Source organism: Staurois parvus, unplaced genomic scaffold (genome assembly GCF_062004578.1).
Source record: "Staurois parvus isolate SC_StPar_1 unplaced genomic scaffold, SC_StPar_1.0 ptg000198l, whole genome shotgun sequence".
Taxonomy (NCBI): domain Eukaryota; kingdom Metazoa; phylum Chordata; class Amphibia; order Anura; family Ranidae; genus Staurois; species Staurois parvus.
In genome coordinates this window covers 16326495-16345744 of record NW_028317994.1, presented here as the reverse complement: position 1 = coordinate 16345744, position 19250 = coordinate 16326495, and the positions used below count along the sequence as shown (strand labels likewise).

At 40.1% G+C, this 19250-nt stretch overlaps 1 protein-coding gene across 1 annotated transcript in view; it reads right to left on the bottom strand.

Moving 5' to 3' along the window:
- Positions 1–824: 824 nt before the first annotated feature.
- PLGRKT (plasminogen receptor with a C-terminal lysine) overlaps positions 825–19250 on the bottom strand; it is an 86800-nt gene continuing 68374 nt past the window's right edge. The window contains exons 4-5 of the mRNA XM_089678140.1: positions 15383–15492; positions 825–1194 (exon numbers count right to left, since the gene is read on the bottom strand). Coding sequence (XP_089534266.1) covers positions 1061–1194; positions 15383–15492 — 244 coding nt within the window. The 3' untranslated portion in view covers positions 825–1060. The remainder of the gene's footprint in view (positions 1195–15382; positions 15493–19250) is intronic.

The following is a 19250-nucleotide window of genomic DNA, read 5'->3' as shown; positions in this document are numbered from 1 at the left end:
TTGTGCACTCTTCTATACACATATGCGGGTGCAACACTCCACTTTTCCACCTGCATGGATTCCAGTGTTGTGCCCCCCTCTGGTGTTCCCACACTCACTGGGATCTATGGACCCTTGCTAAAGCATCAAGAGTCAAAAGTGCTTGTACTGCTGTATCCACTGACACAACTGGGCTCCCTAGTTACACTGTTTGCTGTTGCTCTTCACCACTCCTCCACCATATGGACTTAGCTCTATAAAGATGTCTCTCTCATCATGCAAAAAGACAAAAGAAGGCATAGCATAACTCCTATTAAATATCAGATACAATTGGTTTACACTCACTTAAAAGATGTAATGAATGAGTTGAGATCACCGAAAACGGAAGTGCCGTGCAAGCGTGTACTGCATGGACTGGATGTGGCATCACCAGTTGACTCCGTCTAATGCGTTTCACCCCTCCCACAGGGCTTCTTCACTGAAGATAGTAATATAGGTTTGGAAATTTTTTATTTTCACATATAAGGGTTGTGTAACATAGCGTGGCTCAATAGTAATTTCATAAGGTTGTGTAACCAGTCTTGGACTCTAAGTAGTTTGAGCTTGAGACCGCTACTGCCCACCTCAATGTCCAGACGTTTCCACCACTTATTGCTGTACACATGAAAGCTAAATGGACTTTTCTACTTTCTTGAGCACAGCAATTTTTGTACGGTTTAAAAATATTAGTCAGATTAGAACCAGAGTACATGGAGGGCAAGATATGCAGCTGGCAAAGCTACTGATTTTTAGGTGAGCACCAAATATGCAAATCTATGAACAAAGAAGACACAACAAAGGGAAAGTTAATAGAGAAAGCATTTTCTATTTAATATTGGTTCGGAATATTGTTTTTAAATAACAGCTTTAATTATGCTGCAATAAAAATACTCCCTGATACTTACAGTCAAATGTCAAGTTGTAATTGTAATTTTCTTGTATTGTATAACAACCAGTATGTCTGTTACCCACAGCATTACAGAATAACATATATTAGTATCCAAACACTGTGTAAACAGTTGGCAGGAAGAGGTTTTGGGTTTTATATTTCCTTGGATGGATCTATAAAGAATTTTCTTTGTGCTTTTCTAGCTTTTTCAATTAACTCAAAAGTTGGCAATCCTTGTGGCAACTCAAGCAAATTGCACTCATTTTCAATAATATTCTCGGCACTACCTGAAATGAAAAAAGAACAGATGTATATTCATTCATCAATGTACACAGTAATACAGGAAATATAAACTACACTAGTCTCTAAGAGTTTTTTCAGTATAATTACAAGAGGTGGTATTACAAAATGAAGGTTTAAAGTTAAACTGCATTCTCGTTGAGAAAACAATAAGCAATCCCCTCCAGGTCAACTATATAGAATAAACATACAGGTACCTTAGTAAACTTTATTACAGATCCTCATCTTTTTCTATAAACATTGTGGGTCTCACTAGCACTTTCTGATTGTGACTGCTAATTGGGAGAGTCTTCCTTCATTATAATTACAGGATCAGCCTTGGAGGGTGCATAGGCATCCTGTTGTGTGGCTCAGATGAGGATTGTGCTGTTTGAGAAAAATATACATGGCCCAATGCTCATTTAGGAATGCTTATGCACCCACTATACTAAAACTGAAAATTGTTAATCACAAGTGCTCCTCTGTCAATTGGACAAGTCACACAGGAAGTAGCAGCAGGTCCCAGTACTACAATAAGATGAAAGCTGTTTTCAGTCTATGGTCAGACATCAAAGATGGAATTTCTATGGCAAGAGATGCATCCAACGCTTTCCCTGCCACAGGCTTTTTTTTTTTCATTTAAAATCCACATTTTAGGCATGAAGAGTACTTAAAATCCCCTAACCACTGTATATCTTCTGAAAGCAGAAACCCTGTTGAATAAAATGTTGGCAGTTGCCTTTTTTTCTCCGTTGCATATGAAATCTATATTTTCAGTAAATATGCAATCCAATGAATTTCTGTAAACACAAACAGAATATCCATTTTTTGGTAAAATAAAAAAGATGATGTAGTGTAAACAGGTACCAAACATGTCATGCCAGGAGCATGGCGCCGCATCATGGCGCCGCTTGGCTCATTTTATGAATGAGAAAGGAGTCAAGACAAGGACTCAGAGCTGGAGGACTGAATGGAAGGGGAGCCAAGAGCAGGAGAATACAGAGGATGGAGTGGAGATGATGGCAGAATACACATGGAGAATGGAGATGATGATAGAATACAGAGGATGGAGTGGAGATGATGGTAGAATACAGAGGATAGAGATGATGGTAGAATACAGAGAATAAAGTAGAGATGATGGTAAAATAAAGAGGACAGACAGCGGGAGAATACAGAGGATGGAGATAATGGTAGAATGCAGAGGGTGGTGCGGAGATGATGGTAGAATATACACAGTATGGAGAGTGGGAGAATACAGAGGATGGAACGGAGATGATGGTACAATACAGAGGATGGAGAGGACTGTACAATACAGAGGATGGAGATGATGGAATATATCTGCTGTACTGTATGAAGACAGGTTGGGAGGTATTTTATTAATTTTGTCTCCTTCTGTACTCATTGTTGGAGTGAGATGGGAGGGCAGACAAAAGAGAAGACAGTGAAGGTCCATGAAGGGGGAGAGAAGCGAGACCCCCCTCCCACACACACAGGGATAGGAAGGTGCCTCCAGAGGTGAGTGGTGGAATGGGGGTGGGCAGAGGTGACTGGCAGAGTGGGGGGGCAGAGGTGACTGGCAGAATGGGGAGTACAGAGATGAGTTGTGAAATGTAGGAGGGTGCAGAGATGAGTGATGGATTGGGGGGGGGGGTGAAGATGAAAAGATGAGTGATGGAATCGGGGTAAGGCCCACTGTCTGCCCCGGTCAAGACTGTGTCACGCACTACAGGACTGAGCTTGGACTCTGGAAAACAGAGGTGATGAGAGGAGCTGCCCAGAGAACCATGACTGACTGCCCTGCAGCAGTGGAGGAAGTCGAGACAGCAATGGAGGAAGTCAGTGACAGACAGCTGCAGCCTCCAGTGGTCACACAAAATCTTTGGGGAAGTCACTGATGTAAGGAGGAATAAATACACTAAGGTAAGGTGGGACATTGATATAAAGATTCCCTCTTATATCAGTAACTCTCCCTTACTTTAGTGTATTCACTTTGCGTAAGGTGTGCTGTTCCTAGCATTCCCCCTTACATCAGAGTCTGCAGGATTCCCCCTTGCAGTGCATGGGGGAACTCTCTGGACCTTGATATAAAGGGAAACTCTGTGGAGTTTGATGTTAAGGAGAGCTTCATGAACTCTTATGTAAAGGGGGGGGGGTGCTTACATCAGTTTCCCTTTACACTAGCAGCATTAACCCTTACATCAGAGTTCTCCTTTACATCCAGGTCTGCAGAGTTTCCCTTTACAGTGCAAGGAAGAACTGTGCAGACCCTGAAGTAAAAGGGAACCCTGCAGACTCTGATGTAAGGGGGGACTCTGTGCTGGGTTATATTAGCTGTTTCCCCGCCTCCCTATAGCAGAACTACTATATATATGTGATTTTGCATTCCTGAGCATGTGCGCCGCCCTAGGTGGCTACAGATGTTGATCACTGTGTCTCGGCCAGAGATTCCCCGCCGCCACCCGGTGATCACCTAGGAACAGTGACAGGGGAGAGTTGTATGTGTAAACACAGATCTCTCCCGTCAGCATGAACAGGCTGCTTTGTTTTGTTCTGCACAGCAGAGCAATACAAAGCAGATTGTCTCTCTAGTAAAACACATACAGCACACTATGTAAAACACAACACAGCACACAGTTAACCCTTTGATCACCCTAGATGTTAACCCCTTCCTGCCCAGTGTCAGTACAGTTTCAGTGCTTTTTATTAGCACTGATCACTGTATTAGTGTAATTGGGATGTCAGTAGCACTTAGTCAGTCCCCCCCAGTTTCAGAATGTCCGCTGCAGTCCCGCAGTAATGCCAAAAGCCGCTGATCGCCGCCATTACTAGTATAAAAAAATAAAAATTCCAGTATATATATACTGCCATTTGTAGACGCTATAACTTTCACGTAAACCAAATAATTTACATGTATATAAATTTTTTTTTTAGCAAAGACACGTAGCAGAATACATTTTGGCCTAATTTATAACAAAATGTTTTTTTATTTTCAAAATTGTCTTTTTTTGTTTATAGTGCAAAAAATAAAAATGCAGACCCGATCAACTATCACAAAAAGAAAGCTCTATCTGTGGGGAAAAAAGGACAAACTTAATTTGGGTGAAGCGTTGCATGACCTCTCAATTGTTAGTAACACAGCGTCGTATCGCAAAAATGGCCTGGTCAGGAAGGTGGGGGGAAGGGGGGTAAATTCTCTGGAGGGCAATTGGTTAACCTGACCTTCATGTAAATGGAGAAATATGTGTTTTGCCTTTTGTTATACCGTAAACATATTGCTAATAGCACTGGTTACATATTTGTAGCTTAAATATTGATATTTGTACTGAAAATAGTCATTTTATGTACTTTTCTGAAGTGTCAGTTAAACATTTGACTCTGTCAGTAAATGTAATGAGTTTTGCCAGGAAAAAAAAACAACTGGTGCTGTCAGTACATTTTTGGCATGCTGTCAGAAATTTCACTTCAGGAGGTTGGCAACACTGTCATGCTCCTGCCTAAGATAAGGGTTGCTAGCTCCACTCTGTTCAGACATCTGAAGAAGGCTAAATCTGTGAATTATGAAAGCATTCAGTTATCTTTCATGTATTTCAGACAACCTTAGTTATATATGACAGTGTGTTCTCAGCATTGACAAATACAAGGATTACTCTGCAACCTGACACTTAGGGGCTTATTCACTAAAACTGAAGAATGCTAAATCTGGTGCAACTCTGCACAGAAACCAATCAACTTCCAGTTTTTATTGCCAAAGCTTAATTGAACAAGCTGAAGTTAGAAGCTGATTGGCTACCATGCTCAGCTGCACCAGATTCTGAGTGCTCCAGTTTTAGTAAATCTACCCCGTAGCAGTGTATTTGTACAAACAAACTATTTGTCTTGAGAAACTGCATGTACATTCCGTCTGTGCAAATGGGCACAATCATGAATGTTAGGCCATTATCTCCAGGTTGAATATTTTTCAGTTAATCAGTGTAGAGTGGATTGGGAAAATAATGCATTATGACCACAAGATGGAACCAACAATAACAGTAAATAAATATTTATGAACATCAGCTCTAGTTAGTGGCCATTTTTCAGTAGTTTATTGATTCATACTATTCTGTATGAAGGAAAACCATACAACAAATGTAATCCCTGAGAAGTAAGCATTCAGTAACAACTCAAGAATGGAAACTCAGATGATTAGAAATAACGACTTCTCTCTTAAACTCTTGGAAAAGCAATGAACCAATTACATGAGAATAGAGAAGGGAGTTTTTAATGAAGTTGTGTACTGTAATTATTGTTTCCATGTCTGCAAGAAAGAAATGTGAATTTTGTGTCTGTTATGGAAAAACACAGGTGGCTACAGATTAAAATACACAATGGCTTGTGCAGCAGTTTTAGTAAAAATATTTTCCTGTTAATAAAATCTACTAAAGCTAGACAGAACGATAAAATGAACAATTGTTATGATCCTGTAACTGGGTTAAAATAAAACACACACATATATTTTTTAATTTATAAATAAACGGGCCATTGATGTTTATTCTGTTAATATGATTAGTTATGTCAACAGCACCTGTTCTTTAGTATTTCAAGTAATAATGTATATCTTTAATGCAATAGTCACCAAATAATCCCCTTTTTAAGCTTTAACATACATAATGTAACAGGCAGATGTCTGTAAATTGTAGGTAACACACATCTCAATTTCCATTGCATCAATTTTAATTTCAGTGATGCACATATTTGTTATGCAGACAACTCCTTATATGTTTATATGGACTATTACTAATTAGGAAACAAGAACTTGTTGCCACAATATACTTACTACAATAATGCATGGCAAACAATTAACTATGATGTAAGGAGAAATATGTCAATACTAGAGAGGTCTGCACATTGTATTACAGTTTTGTTTCATATTAATTTTGTATACTTTCAAGTGTCAGGTATAAATCAGTCAACTATTTGAGCAATAACTGCAATGTGGATGGCAAACATGACCCGTGTGAGATATAGTTGTATTTCAGAATTTCTGTATATATATACACAGTTGTGTTCAAAATAATAGCAGTGTGTTGAAAAAAGTGAATAAAGCTCAAAATCCTTTTAATAGCTTTTATTTCCATACACACAAATCCATTGGGAACACTACACATTCTATTCCAAATCAAAACATGAAGAAAAATATATCTAATTTGTGTTGTTCCTCTAAAAAAATTGAAGAAAAGTGAATATTAGACTGTTAAAAAATATAGCAATGTTTGTATTCTTCTTTACAAACTCAAACATTCACTATAAACTGAAAAATGTTTGAAGATTTTGCTTTCCTTTGAATCACTTAATGAATATTTAGTTGTATAAGCACTGTTTCTGAGAACTGCTGTACATCTGTGTTGCATGGAGTCAACCAACTTCTGGCCCCTGTGAACAGGTATTCCAGCCCAGGATGATTGGACTACATTCCACAGTTCTTCTCTATTTCTTGGTTTTGCCTCAGAAACTGCATTTTTGATGTCACCCCACAAGTTTTCTATTGGATTAAGATCCGGGATTGGGCTGGCCACTCCATAACGTCAATCTTGTTGGTCTGGAACCAAGATGTTGCACGTTTACTGGTGTGTCTGGGGTTGTTGTCTTGTTGAAACACCCATTTCAAGGGCATTGCCTCTTCAGCATAAGGCAGAATGACCTCTTCAAGTTTTCTGATGTATTCAAACTGATCCATGATCCCTGGTATGCGATAAATAGGCCCAACACCGTAGTATGAGAAACATCCCCATATCATGATGCTTGCCAACCATGCTTCACTGTCTTCACAGTGTACTGTGGCTTGAATTCAGTGTTTGGGGGTCGTCTGACAAACTGTCTCCAGCCACTAGACCCAAAAAGAACAATCTTACTTTCATCAGTCCACAAAATGTTCCGCCATTTCTCTTTAGACCAGTCAATGTGCTCTTTGGAAAATCGTAACCTCCTCAGCACGTATTTTTTTCAACAGTGGGACTTTGCGGGGGCTTCTTGCAGATAGCTTGGCTTCACATAGGTGTCTTCTAATTGTAACAGTACTCACAGGTAACTTTAGACCTTCTTTGATCTTCCTGGAGCTGATTGTTGGCTGAGTCCTTGCCATTTTAGCTATTCTTCTATCCATTCGAATGGTAGTTTTTTGCTTTCTTCCACGTCTTTCAGGTTTTGGTTGCCATTTTAAAGCATTTCGATCATTTTAGCTGAGCAGCCTATCATTTTCAGCACTTCTTTATATGTTTTCCCCTCTCCAATCAACTTTTTAATCAAGGTACGCTGTTCTTCTGAACAATGTCTGGAACGACCCATTTTCCTCAGAATTTCAGAGAGAAATGCACTGTAACCAGCATGTACAACATTTGCTGCCTTCCTTCCTTAAATAAGGGCAATAATTGCCACCTGTTTTTCAAAGAATGAATGACCTCACTAATAGAACTCCACACTGCTATTATTTTGAACATGCCCCTTTCAATTAGTGATTCAATTACACAGAATCAGCAGCATGCATGTCATGACTGTTGGGTCTGTTGGATTTCTACCAAAAACAGTGATTGATCAGGTTAGTGATGTCTGACTGCTATTATTTTGAACACAACTGTGTATATATATATATATATATATATATATATATATATACACACACACACAGCAAAGTTGATTGGATGACGCTTCACAGTACAGATGGACAATGATCCAAAACACACTGCAAAAGCAACCCAGGAGTTTTTGAAGGAAAATAAGTGGAATATTCTGCAATGGCTGAGTCAATCACCTGATCTCAACCCAATTGAGCATGCATTTCACTTGCTGAAGGCAAAACTAAAGGCAGAAAGACCCACAAAGAACTGAAGACAGCTGCAGTTAGAGCCTGACAAAGCATCAGAAAGGTGGAAACCCAGTCTTTGGTAATGGGTTCAGACTTCAGGAAGTCATTGCCAGTAAAGGATTCTCAACAAAATATTAAAAATGAACATTTTATTTATGACGATATTCAATTTTCCAATAGATCCCTAGAATAAAGTGAGATGGCTAATCTTAAGAGTTGTAATTCCTAAACCCTTCCTGGATATACATACCCTCAAATTAAACCTGAGAGTGTGCACTTTCAGGCCATATCCATTATATAACTATAGTTTGAATATGTTTTGGTAAATACCTGAAAAAAAAAAAGAAAAATTGTGCCTGTGTCCAAATATATATACAGTTGCAAGAAAAAGTATGTAAACCCCCTGGGATTATGTGGAGTTTTCATGAATTGGGCATAAAATGTGCTCTGAATGTCATCTAAGTCACAACAATAGAAGAACACAGTCTGCTGAACATAATACTACACAAACATTAGATGTTGCCATGGTTTAATTGCACATAGCATGTAAACATTCACAGTGCAGGGAGGAAAAAGTATGTGAGGCCCTAGCTTAATGACTTCTCCCAGAGCTAATTGGAGCCAGGAGTGAGCCAACCTTGACTCCAATCAGTGTGATGATATTGGATATTGGATGATATTGGATATTGGATACAAAAGTATCTCCAAAAGCCTTGATGTTCATGTGTCCATGGTAAGACAGACTGTCTACAAATGGAGAAAGTTTAGCACTGCTGCTACTCTCCCTAGGCGTGGTCGTCCTGTAAAAATGACTGCAAGAGCACAGCGCAGAATGCTGCATGAGGTAAAGAAGAATCCCAGAGTGTCAGCTAAAGACCTACAGAAATCTCTGGCATATGCTAACATTTTTGTTGACACATCTACAATAAGGAAAACATTAAACAAGAATGGAGTACATGGGAGGACACCACGGAGGAAGCCATTGCTGTCCAAAAAGAATATTACAGCACGTTTGAAGTTTGCAAAAGAGCACCTGGATGTTCCACAGCACTACTGGCAAAATATACTGTGGACAGATGAAACCAAGATTGAGTTGTTTGGGAAGAACACACAACACTATGTGTGGAGAAAAAAAGGCACAGCACACCAATATCAAAACCTCATCCCCACTGTAAAACATGGCTAGGGAGCATCATAGTTTGGGGCTGCTTTGCTACCTCAGGGCCTGGACAGATTGTTGTCATTGATGGGAAAATGAATTCCAGAGTTTATCAAGACATTTTGCAGGAAAATGTACGACCATCTGTCCGCCAACTGAAGCTCCACAGAGGCTGGGTGATGCAACAGGACAATGACCCAAAGCATACAAGTAATTCAACAAAACAATGGCTGCAACAGCACAGAATATGCCTTCTGGAGTGGCCCAGTCAGAGTCCTGACCTCAACCCGATTGAAATGCTGTGGCATGACCTTAAGAGAGTGATTCACACCAGACATCCCAAGAATATTGCTACACTGAAACAATTTTGTGAAGAGGAGTGGTCCAAAATTACTCCAGATCGTTGTGCAGGTCTGATCTGCAACTACAGGAAACGTTTGGTTGAGGTTATTGCTGCCAAAGGAGGGTCAACCAGTTATTAAGTCCAAAGGTTCACATACTTTTTCCTCCCTGCACTGTGAATGTTTACATGTTATGTGCAATTAAACCATGGCAACATCTAATGTTTGTGTAGTATTATGTTCAGCAGACTGTGCTCTTCTATTGTTGTGACTTAGATGAGGTTCGGAGCACATTTTATGCCCAATTCATGCAAAACTCCACGTAATCCCAAGGGGTTCACATACTTTTTCTTGCAACTGTAGACTTGAAACAGCAGCAATGGCATACTCCTCCTTCAAACTTTTCACATGAGCAACAGACTGCTGTAAAACAGCTATGGGCCAGGGATGATCTGATTATTAAATCTAAATTATCATTAAATAAAGGGGGTAACATTGTTATAATGTCTCACCATCATTATAAAAAAGATGTCTTTAGACATATTACAAAATAGACAATGTTACTACCCTATTGACTTTGAACAAGTATCCTGCTTTGAGGGCAAATGTTGTATGTGAACACCTTAGGGCTTAATGGACAAAGACACGCTGGATTACTTGGTGATCAAACATCCTCGGGTGCCAGTTTTATACATTGCCCAAAGTACTTACAGATCTAAAACATCCTCCAGGGAGGCCAATAATTTCTGGTATCAAATCGCTAACAGAACATGCCAGCAGATATGTTAATTCCTTTCTCCCTCCCCATGTATTAAGACTTCCTTCCTACATCCGTGACACAGTTGATTTGCTCAAACATATTGAGAGGACTCATATTCCCCTGGGTGCCCTCCTTGTTGCTGTGGATATAGAGGCATTACACTTTAGTATCCCGCACGAGCGGAGTATCCAGATGATTGAGTCCATTCTCATGGAACAAGAGCAATCAACCTAGCCACTGAATAGGTTCATCTTGGAGTTACTTTCATTTATTTTGACTAAGAAGTATTTTACATTTGTTTTTACAAACTCGAGTTGCCATGGGCACATGTTGTGCACCATCATACGGGGTTGTGAAAGAGTGATCTTCTCGATTCACATGCACCATGGCTACCCTCTATCCTTTACTGGTTCCATTTCATTGATCATCTGATGATAATCTGGACAGGCTCTGAAGTCTATTTATGCTCTTTTTTGGAGGCATTAAACATTAATGACTGCAATCTGAAGTTTACACATACTTACAGTGACAAAAAAGTGTATTTTCTGGATCTTTAGGTCACCATTGGACCTGATTGGTATATAGCCACCAATCTTTACTGTAAACAGAGTGCAGGTAATACCTTGTTGTATATTACCAGTTCGTACCCTGCTCCTTTAATTAGGAGTATTCCTTTTACACAGTATCTGAACTTGCTCCTTTAATGCTGACTTTAAAGAGCAGGCAGAACTTATACGACAAATCTAATTGCTAGAGGATATTCACGGACCCTGCTTAGGAAGGCCTACAGCAAAGCCTGGGCCCAGCCTAGAATATGTTCGTTATATGGTAATGCCAACCAGAAAGATACTGAAACTGTGAAGATTGTTACACGATATTCTGTGCAGATACTGCTACTGGTGATTTCCAGGAATTGGCATCTGTTAACAAATGAGTATACTCTGTCTAAATATTTACACTCAACTCCAGTAATAGTGTTTAGATGAGCCACTTCACTGCAGGATCAATTGATATCCAGCCACTATAGTGAACTATGGAATTGTTTAGTATATGTTCTTGATTCTCAGCCAGTTCCTGATTGGCTCATCCAGGTTTTGGTTGCCCACTGGTCTGGACACTGGGTCGCGCTCTCATGTGGCTTACCTGGTGGGTGTGCGATCTCAGGTAGGGATCCATTGATGGCACCGGATACACTTATCCATGTTCTGGCAGCATTGGTGGTCCCTATTTCCCTGCAGCAGGCCGTCCAGAGATGAATTTTATTTCCGTTTCCATGGCCGCAACGCAATTGGCACTATGGGTGCATCATCATTGGCGCATTCACAGACTGGGCTCAGGTCTGGAAACATCTACTGCCATCAGCAGCAGCTGTGGTGGGATGTGCCGGGCAGGAACAAGTACCTAAGGAGGTGTACTCCTCCAGGCTGTGTGGATGCTTTCTGGAGGTGGACAGATATGGTGTGGGTCTCTGTTTGCAGGTAAACTAACCACTTGCCCTCCAGAGGATTTACCCCTCTTTCTGACCAGGCCAATTTTTGTGATACGGCACTGCGTTACCTTAACTGACAATTGCGCGGTCATGCAACGCTGTATATAAATTAAATTTATGTCCCTTTTTTCCCACAAATAGAGCTTTCTTTTGGTGGTATTTGATCACCCGTGCGGTTTTATTTTTTTGCGCTATAAACAAAAAAAGGCAGAAAATTTTGAAAAAAATCCCCAATGTTTTTTACTTTTTGCTATAAAACATATCCAGTAAAAAAAATTTAAAAAATCAAATTTCATCATAAATTTAGGCCAAAATGTACTCTGATACATGTCTTTGCTAAAGAAAATCCTAATACATGTAAATTATTTGGTTTACATGAAAGTTATAGCGTCTACAAATGGCGGTATATACAGTATATTGGAGTTTTCATTTTTATTTTTTTTTTTATACTAGTAATGGCAGCAATCAGCAACTTATAGCCAGACTGCAGCGGGCATTCTGACACTGGGGGGGGGGGGGAGACTAACTGCCACTGACATCCCAATGACACTAATACAGGAAGGGGTTAACATCTGGGGCAATTAAAGGGTTAACTGTGTGCTGTTTTACTGTTCTACCAGGGAAAAATGCTGCTGTGTATTTCTGCTGTGAAGAGAAATACACAGCAGCATGAATAAATAAGTAAAACCTGTGCGCAATCACCAAAATGAACACTACAACCAATGTTATGCTCTAAAAGAACGAATGAGAGAAATATGGTGACAGGACAGAGTTGCATGTATCACAATGTTGAGATCCTATAAAAGTCCAATAAACACAAGAAAACTGGATCCCTCTATATCTAAAATAAAACCTCATAGTTAAAATCCTCATAAGTAAAAGTCCTTGTCAACTTCCATACAGATTGAATCCAACCCATTTGTGTGCATGAAGCTGTAATTAATAAAATCACCACTTGTGGGGTACCGTCACCATCAGCATCTCACCCGATGAATAGACCTACTAATTTTCAGTCTAGTTGTGCCTTTAACCCTATTCTCCCTAGGTTATGGGGATTTCCTTCATCTTGGGATGCTCAAAGCCTCTGGTGCCTATATATTGTTGATGTATATGTAGGAAACAATGCTACCATAGTGTGTACCACAAGTCAGCATCCTCCCTCCCTTGCTCGCATCCCCTGGTTTCCTCCTGTCTAATTCACCCCCATGGGTGCCAACAGTGGTTAGAAGTATCACTCTCTCCACACCCTTACACGTTATGCCCACGTGGCTTCATCAGAGGGTACGTGGAGTAGTGACATGATATGTATTTGTAGCTGTGTAAGTGAATGGTTACCAAGGCAACTCCCCATCATCAAGCAGTACAGCTAATATAAGATGAGTCTATACCAATATACTATTTACAGATTTCCAAATATATGAGTCCCCAAAATAACTAATTTGATATTGTAACGTGGAAATTTCGACCCCATATACAGAATATGCACCAAATACCGCAATCATTTACAATTTAGTCTATAAAGTTGACATCAAATTCGACATTCAAACCTTTAGGTACTAGGTACATTGACATAATGGAGGCGCCTTCTACCCACAAATGCAAAATCACGTCTATATATATTAGCAGTATTTCTGCTATAGGGGGGCGGGGAAGCGGTTAAAGCAATTTGATGACGAAGTGTGGGTTTTGACCAGACATTTTCATGTGTAGGAGGGTTTATGGTCTTTTTTGTTCTCTGGTTTTAGGGAACATATCATTGTCTTTGGTGCTGTACAATTTTAAAAGGGGAATGACTCACCATGGTTATATGAAGAGAACAAGATTTCTTTATTTATAAGGTGAGATCTAGTTAGCTGCTACTGGACACATAGACTGTTGCTGCCATAGGATATGCATATTCTCTTTATAGATTCATGCATTGAATGGTTATCTGCTGTAAGAGCAGTGAATCCTGCATTGTGTATCCTTGTTCAACTTTTCTGTTCACCTTCCGTTTGAGTACTCTGTGAAATTCAGTTATGTTGCGTATGCTTTTCTCTTTGATCAAATAGTGATGGTACAATAATTTGTGTTCAGTATGGTTATAATAATGTGATAATGGTTTCTTTATATAGCTACCAGGTCCTGTACATTGTTCCCACACTCACCGGATAGACCTGATTGGGACGCCACATCACGTGTGCTGACCAATTTGGGTGTGCTGGGTAAGCCCACCCCTCTTTAATTGATTTATGGATTATTTTCTACATATATGGTATTAGTGTGCGTATATATATATATATTATATATATATATTTTATTTATTTATTTTTTCAATAATACATTCTCTCAAATACTCTTGAGGAAGCGGTAGAGAGCCCTGAGAGAATGTGAATTTTAGTATATTCTAAATATGTGGCTTGTATGTTTTTACACACACTGACCGGCCACTTTATTTGACACACCTGTTTAATTGCTTGGTAACACAAATTGTTAATCAGCCAATTACATGGCAGTCACTCGATGCATTTAGGCATCAAGATGTGGTGAAGACGATTTATTAAAGTTCAAACCGAGCATCAGAATGGGGAAGAAAGGGGATTTAAGTGACTTTGAACATGGCATGGTTGTTGGTGCCAGACAGACTCGTCTGAGTATTTCAAAAACTGCTGATCTACTGGGATTTTCAAGCACCATTGAGAGATGGAAATCATTCTGGATATTTGTCTCATGACATACTCCAGGGTTTCTACACAGAAAAGGAGGGCAGAGGGCAGTTGCTGTAACTGCTTTGCAACAGCAAAATCCTGAAAAACAGGGTCATGCTCGTTATTCACTGTCTTAGTCCAGTTAGGTGTAGTGTGACACAAAGAAATAGAGGAAAGTGCTGGTTGCAGGCCTGGGCCTTCCAGGTTAAAGAAAGCTTTTAAGAGAGTCTCAAATTTTCTCTCCTCTTTAGAAGAAGGAACATCTTTACTAGGTACAGTGAGATGTTGATTTAGGACAGAGACGACAGGGTCGACTACAGGAATAGCCCACTCTTTGTAGACTCTTGTACAATTATATAGAATTCAGCAGACTTCTGGGGGGCTGAAAATTTCAGGGGCAACCCAATCATCACAGACAGCACATTCTATCTATTCATGAACGGGTAACATTTTGGGAGCTTTTGTAGGTCTCTTAGTGCCCAAGGGGGAGTGGCGAAACAGAGTCAACCTGCACAATGCCAAGGCTTTTGCAAACAAAGGCAATGAGCTTGTCAACATTCTTAGGTATGTTGCATAAAGCTCCCTCTTCAATATAATTATTGAATTTTATTTGTAATAAAACCCCAGCAATCTTGATCAGGGGATACATCATCAATGGCTGTCCAATGGCCAATCCAGAAAATGCTGGATCCTGGCAGAAGATGTCAGTGGCAGTAACAAAGCGACAAAGCAAAGTCCAGACATTGCTTCAATGGAGGAGGACACAATGAAGGATGGGTGCTATGATGTGCTTACTTGAACATTATGGCAAGAACCCATGAATCCCGAAAGCAATTAGGTTTCACATTATTTCCACAGAGTGTTATGACAATGAGGAACAGCAAAAATTGTGTATGGTAAACTAAGTAAGATGAATTTATACCTTTCATCCTTCGAATTAGGGTCCCATAGGCCATATCATACTGGTATGCACCAACAATTCCTAGTGGTATAAGAGGGACAAATAAAGCTGGCTTCTTTCCTTTGATAGCCCTGCACACAAAAAAATAGCATGGTTATTTAAGTTATGAGTTATAATCTGATTATCATACCATCAATTTGTTAATATATATTAACTTCTGCTAGCAATATTCTGGTTAGATTGCTATGCAAAGGTTCATTATGCTGCTAAAAATAGATTTCTTTACAGTTCTTCAAAGCATGGTGAAAAGAGAAAGCCATCTTTCCAGGTTTATATAATGGTCAAGGTCTATCTGTAAAATGGTTTGTTTTTCTAATATGGTTCTATGAGTCTCCTCTATGCTAACTGGTTTCATTTTCATTAAACTGCAAGGGATGCAGATAGCAGATGCTTTTATGTCAACCATGCCTACTATCTCACCTTCTTTAACATTTCAGCAGCCAGTTACAGAGCAAGCACTTCCATATTTAGCCAGTTTTAAACTTCACTTTTTTTTATTTTTTACTAATTTTGCTTTCCTTAGTTGCCATGGAAATGCCTACTTTCTATATCATACTTACATTCAGAAGCTATCAAAGGCAATATTTTTATTGTTTTAGGAAGCAAATCGTTTCTAATCTTTAGTCTGAAAAATTAAGCTTTAACTATGAATTCCTGATCTGGAACACAGTACCAACAGAGTGCACCATTAAACTCCACCCACTCCATGTAACTTCAGTTTTTAGCAAGCAATATAGAGTGATCAAAACACAAAGGGGGGGGGGGGTCTATATCCAAGAAGTGGAATTTACAGGCAGGTCAAAATTCCTTTAATCCTAATCATAAGAGTACAAGACTTGCATTCATAGACCATAGGATGTACTCAAGCAACAAACTGAGGGGTGGATAACAACAGAGGAAACAGGACTGCCAACAGGCCCCAAAAAACAAGGGTTAAAGAACCCAAACAATGCACTCAGATAACAGTTTCAAGTACCTGAAGCTCACACCAGTTGATACTGGAACTTCCACCTCGTAAAACCTGGAGAACAGAGGATCAGGCGGTGGCCTTGCAAATCTAGGGAGCAGATGCTGAAAAGCCTAAGAAACACCAACAGCCCTGGTGGAACGGATTCTGATAGAGAAAGGAAGAACTATCTCCTTAAGTTTGTATGCCCTGGAAATAAGTTGCCTAATCCACCTAGAGTGGAAACAGAAGCAGGATGTGCTTTATGAGGGCCCACGGGCAGGACAAAGAGGGCAACCAGTTTTTCTAATAGAGGTCGTAGTTTCATGTAAACCCTGACAGCCCTGACCAGGATATGAAAGGCAATTTTTCTTGTCATGTTTTGAGGCAGTACAGAGGGAAGGAAGAAAAATGTCCCCTTGAGGTGGAAAATTGAAACCATCTTGGGTAGGACGGAAGATTTCGGTCTCAAAACCACTTCAGCCAATTCAGAAACATGCCTAATAGATGTAATGGCTACCAGAATGGTGATCTTACAAGCGCGGTCCAACTCAAAATCTCTAATTGGTTCAAAGGAAGGTCTCTGAAGTAGAGAGTGCCAGGCTGAGATACCAAAGTGAAACAGGAGGTCAAATTGATGGATTTTGGTGGGACGTCATAATTTACTGATGTTTACTCAGGAACTTGTGACACTCGTGTGAAAAGGGGCAAAAAACTGTGTATAAAAACCTGAGTACTGTTGAATATAGGTGATAAAGGTATGTAAGCGTATAGATGAGTACAGACAAGTAAAATTATTCTTCATTGCCAGTGTTGTGGTCCCTTGCACATGGGTGTCACAAGTTCCTGAATAAACATCAGTAAATTATGATGCTAGTGGGCAAGGGGTCTAAGCGAGTAAACACACACGTAATTTACTGCACTAGAATGAAAAATTCTCTGTTTTTGTTTTACTGCTGTGTACACAACTCTGTACTACTGATCTTTACTCAGCTTTGTGCAATGTCCCATAGACAACAATGCACCTCATTTCAGATCAGTAAAAAACTCAGCATATTTTACTCCCATGTGCAACGGACTTTATGGGAGCAACAACTTAAAGAAAAGATAGGGGATTGAAAGGCAAGAGGTTTTTGGAAAAAGATAATTAAAGAAAAAATATGTCCTTTGTTGGTATTCAGGGCCAGGCACTGGTCAAGACCAGTCTGAAGAAAGGCCAAAATTTGAGTAATAAGAGTATTCCCTGGTACTCAACTCCCTGTCCTCACACCAGGTAAAGTAAGCCTTCCGTGTGCAACTGTAACTCTTGTGGGAGTTGTTTTTTTTTTGCTCTCAGTGGGTGGTGTAAGTGGGAATAACAGTGTCAGAAATACCCCCATCTTTTAGCACTTGGGTTTCAACAGCATTGCAGATAAAGCCAGTGACTAAGAAGTAGGATGGAGGCCTTGGTACAGCATTTTGTGTCTGTTTGGAAAAGGCCAAGGTCCTTCGGCCAGTAGCCCAAGTATATCTGCGTACCATGTTCTTCTTGCCCAATTTGATGGGATGAGAATTACTAGAACTCTTTCCCCCTCTGTCTTGCACAGCAGTGCAGGGAAGGATCTTCATCAGAGAGAAGGCAAAAGCCAGTCTGAATTGAGTCCAAGGAATCACTAGAGCCATCCATTGTGAAGGCCAGAGCCCTGGTCTTGGCCACACACTTGTTCAGCTAGTATGGAGTCTGAAGGCCAGGATGTCCACATCTGGTTTTCCCCACCTTTATTAGAGATTCTGAAAGATATCTGGCTGCAAAGAGCACTTATATGGGTTTAGGTGTCTGCAAACCAATTGTCCACTCCTTGGATGTGGACAGCCCAAGAGAGCTAGTATGTGGGTTTCCACCAAGGAAAGTATCAGACTTGTCTGTTTATGAGCAGTCTCACTCCCCCCCAGATCATTTCTGTAGGCCACTGGCATGGCAACGTCTAATTGTACCCTGAGTGGGTGACCTTGCAGGAGAGAGGTCCAGTCAGGCAAAGTCATTCTGAAGGGTCCCAGTTCCAGAATGTTAACTCCTGCTGACACCAGGTCCCCTGGACATTAAGAGCATTGTAAATTCTTCCCCAGCTTGTAAGGATGTCATCCTTCCAGGGAGTGTAAAGCAAAACTTTCAACTTCAGGGAAGGACTTGAGATCCACCATGTCAGGGTGAGTTTTTGTCTGGCTCGAAGCAGGCTACAATCATGTCCATGATGTCATGCAGAAGCTAAATGAGCAGTTTCATTTTGATATGAGAGATTTTAAGTCTAGTATTGGACAGAGGCCTTCATTTGGTTTTGAGACTGTGAATAGGTTTGCATGGATACCTTGAAACTAATTTTCTGTAGGCAGGAAGTTGTACAACCCCACCTTGTACCATGAAAAACCTATTTTGGTCTGAAGCTGGCAGAACGTGAGGAGGGCGCAGAGATGAAAACTATATTTTGTACCCCTTTAAAATGACAGGCCAGACATAGAGGTTAAAGACATCTCACAAAACGCCATTGTGAGTAGAGGTTCTGGGCATGTTTGTGAGTCCAGAGCTTGAGATGAAACGAGGTGCTATGCCTTGGTTTGTAAGTAGATGACTCAGGAGAGTAAAAAGAACTCTTTCACTGAGTAGCAGCCATAAGAATGGAAAACGTAGGCTTCTTCTTCAGGGGTAAAATTGCACCCAGTAAAAGGTGTTATATCCCTGCGCAATAGGTCTTTACCAAAAAGGAAAAGAGCAATAGCTAGGTCATGGGCAGGACCTGCAGGGGCAAAGAAGACCTTTAAGAATAATTCCAGACACTCATCAACAGAATCCTTTAAAAAGAAAACATCCTCAATAGGAACAAAAAGGTGTTGAGAGAGAACTGAAAT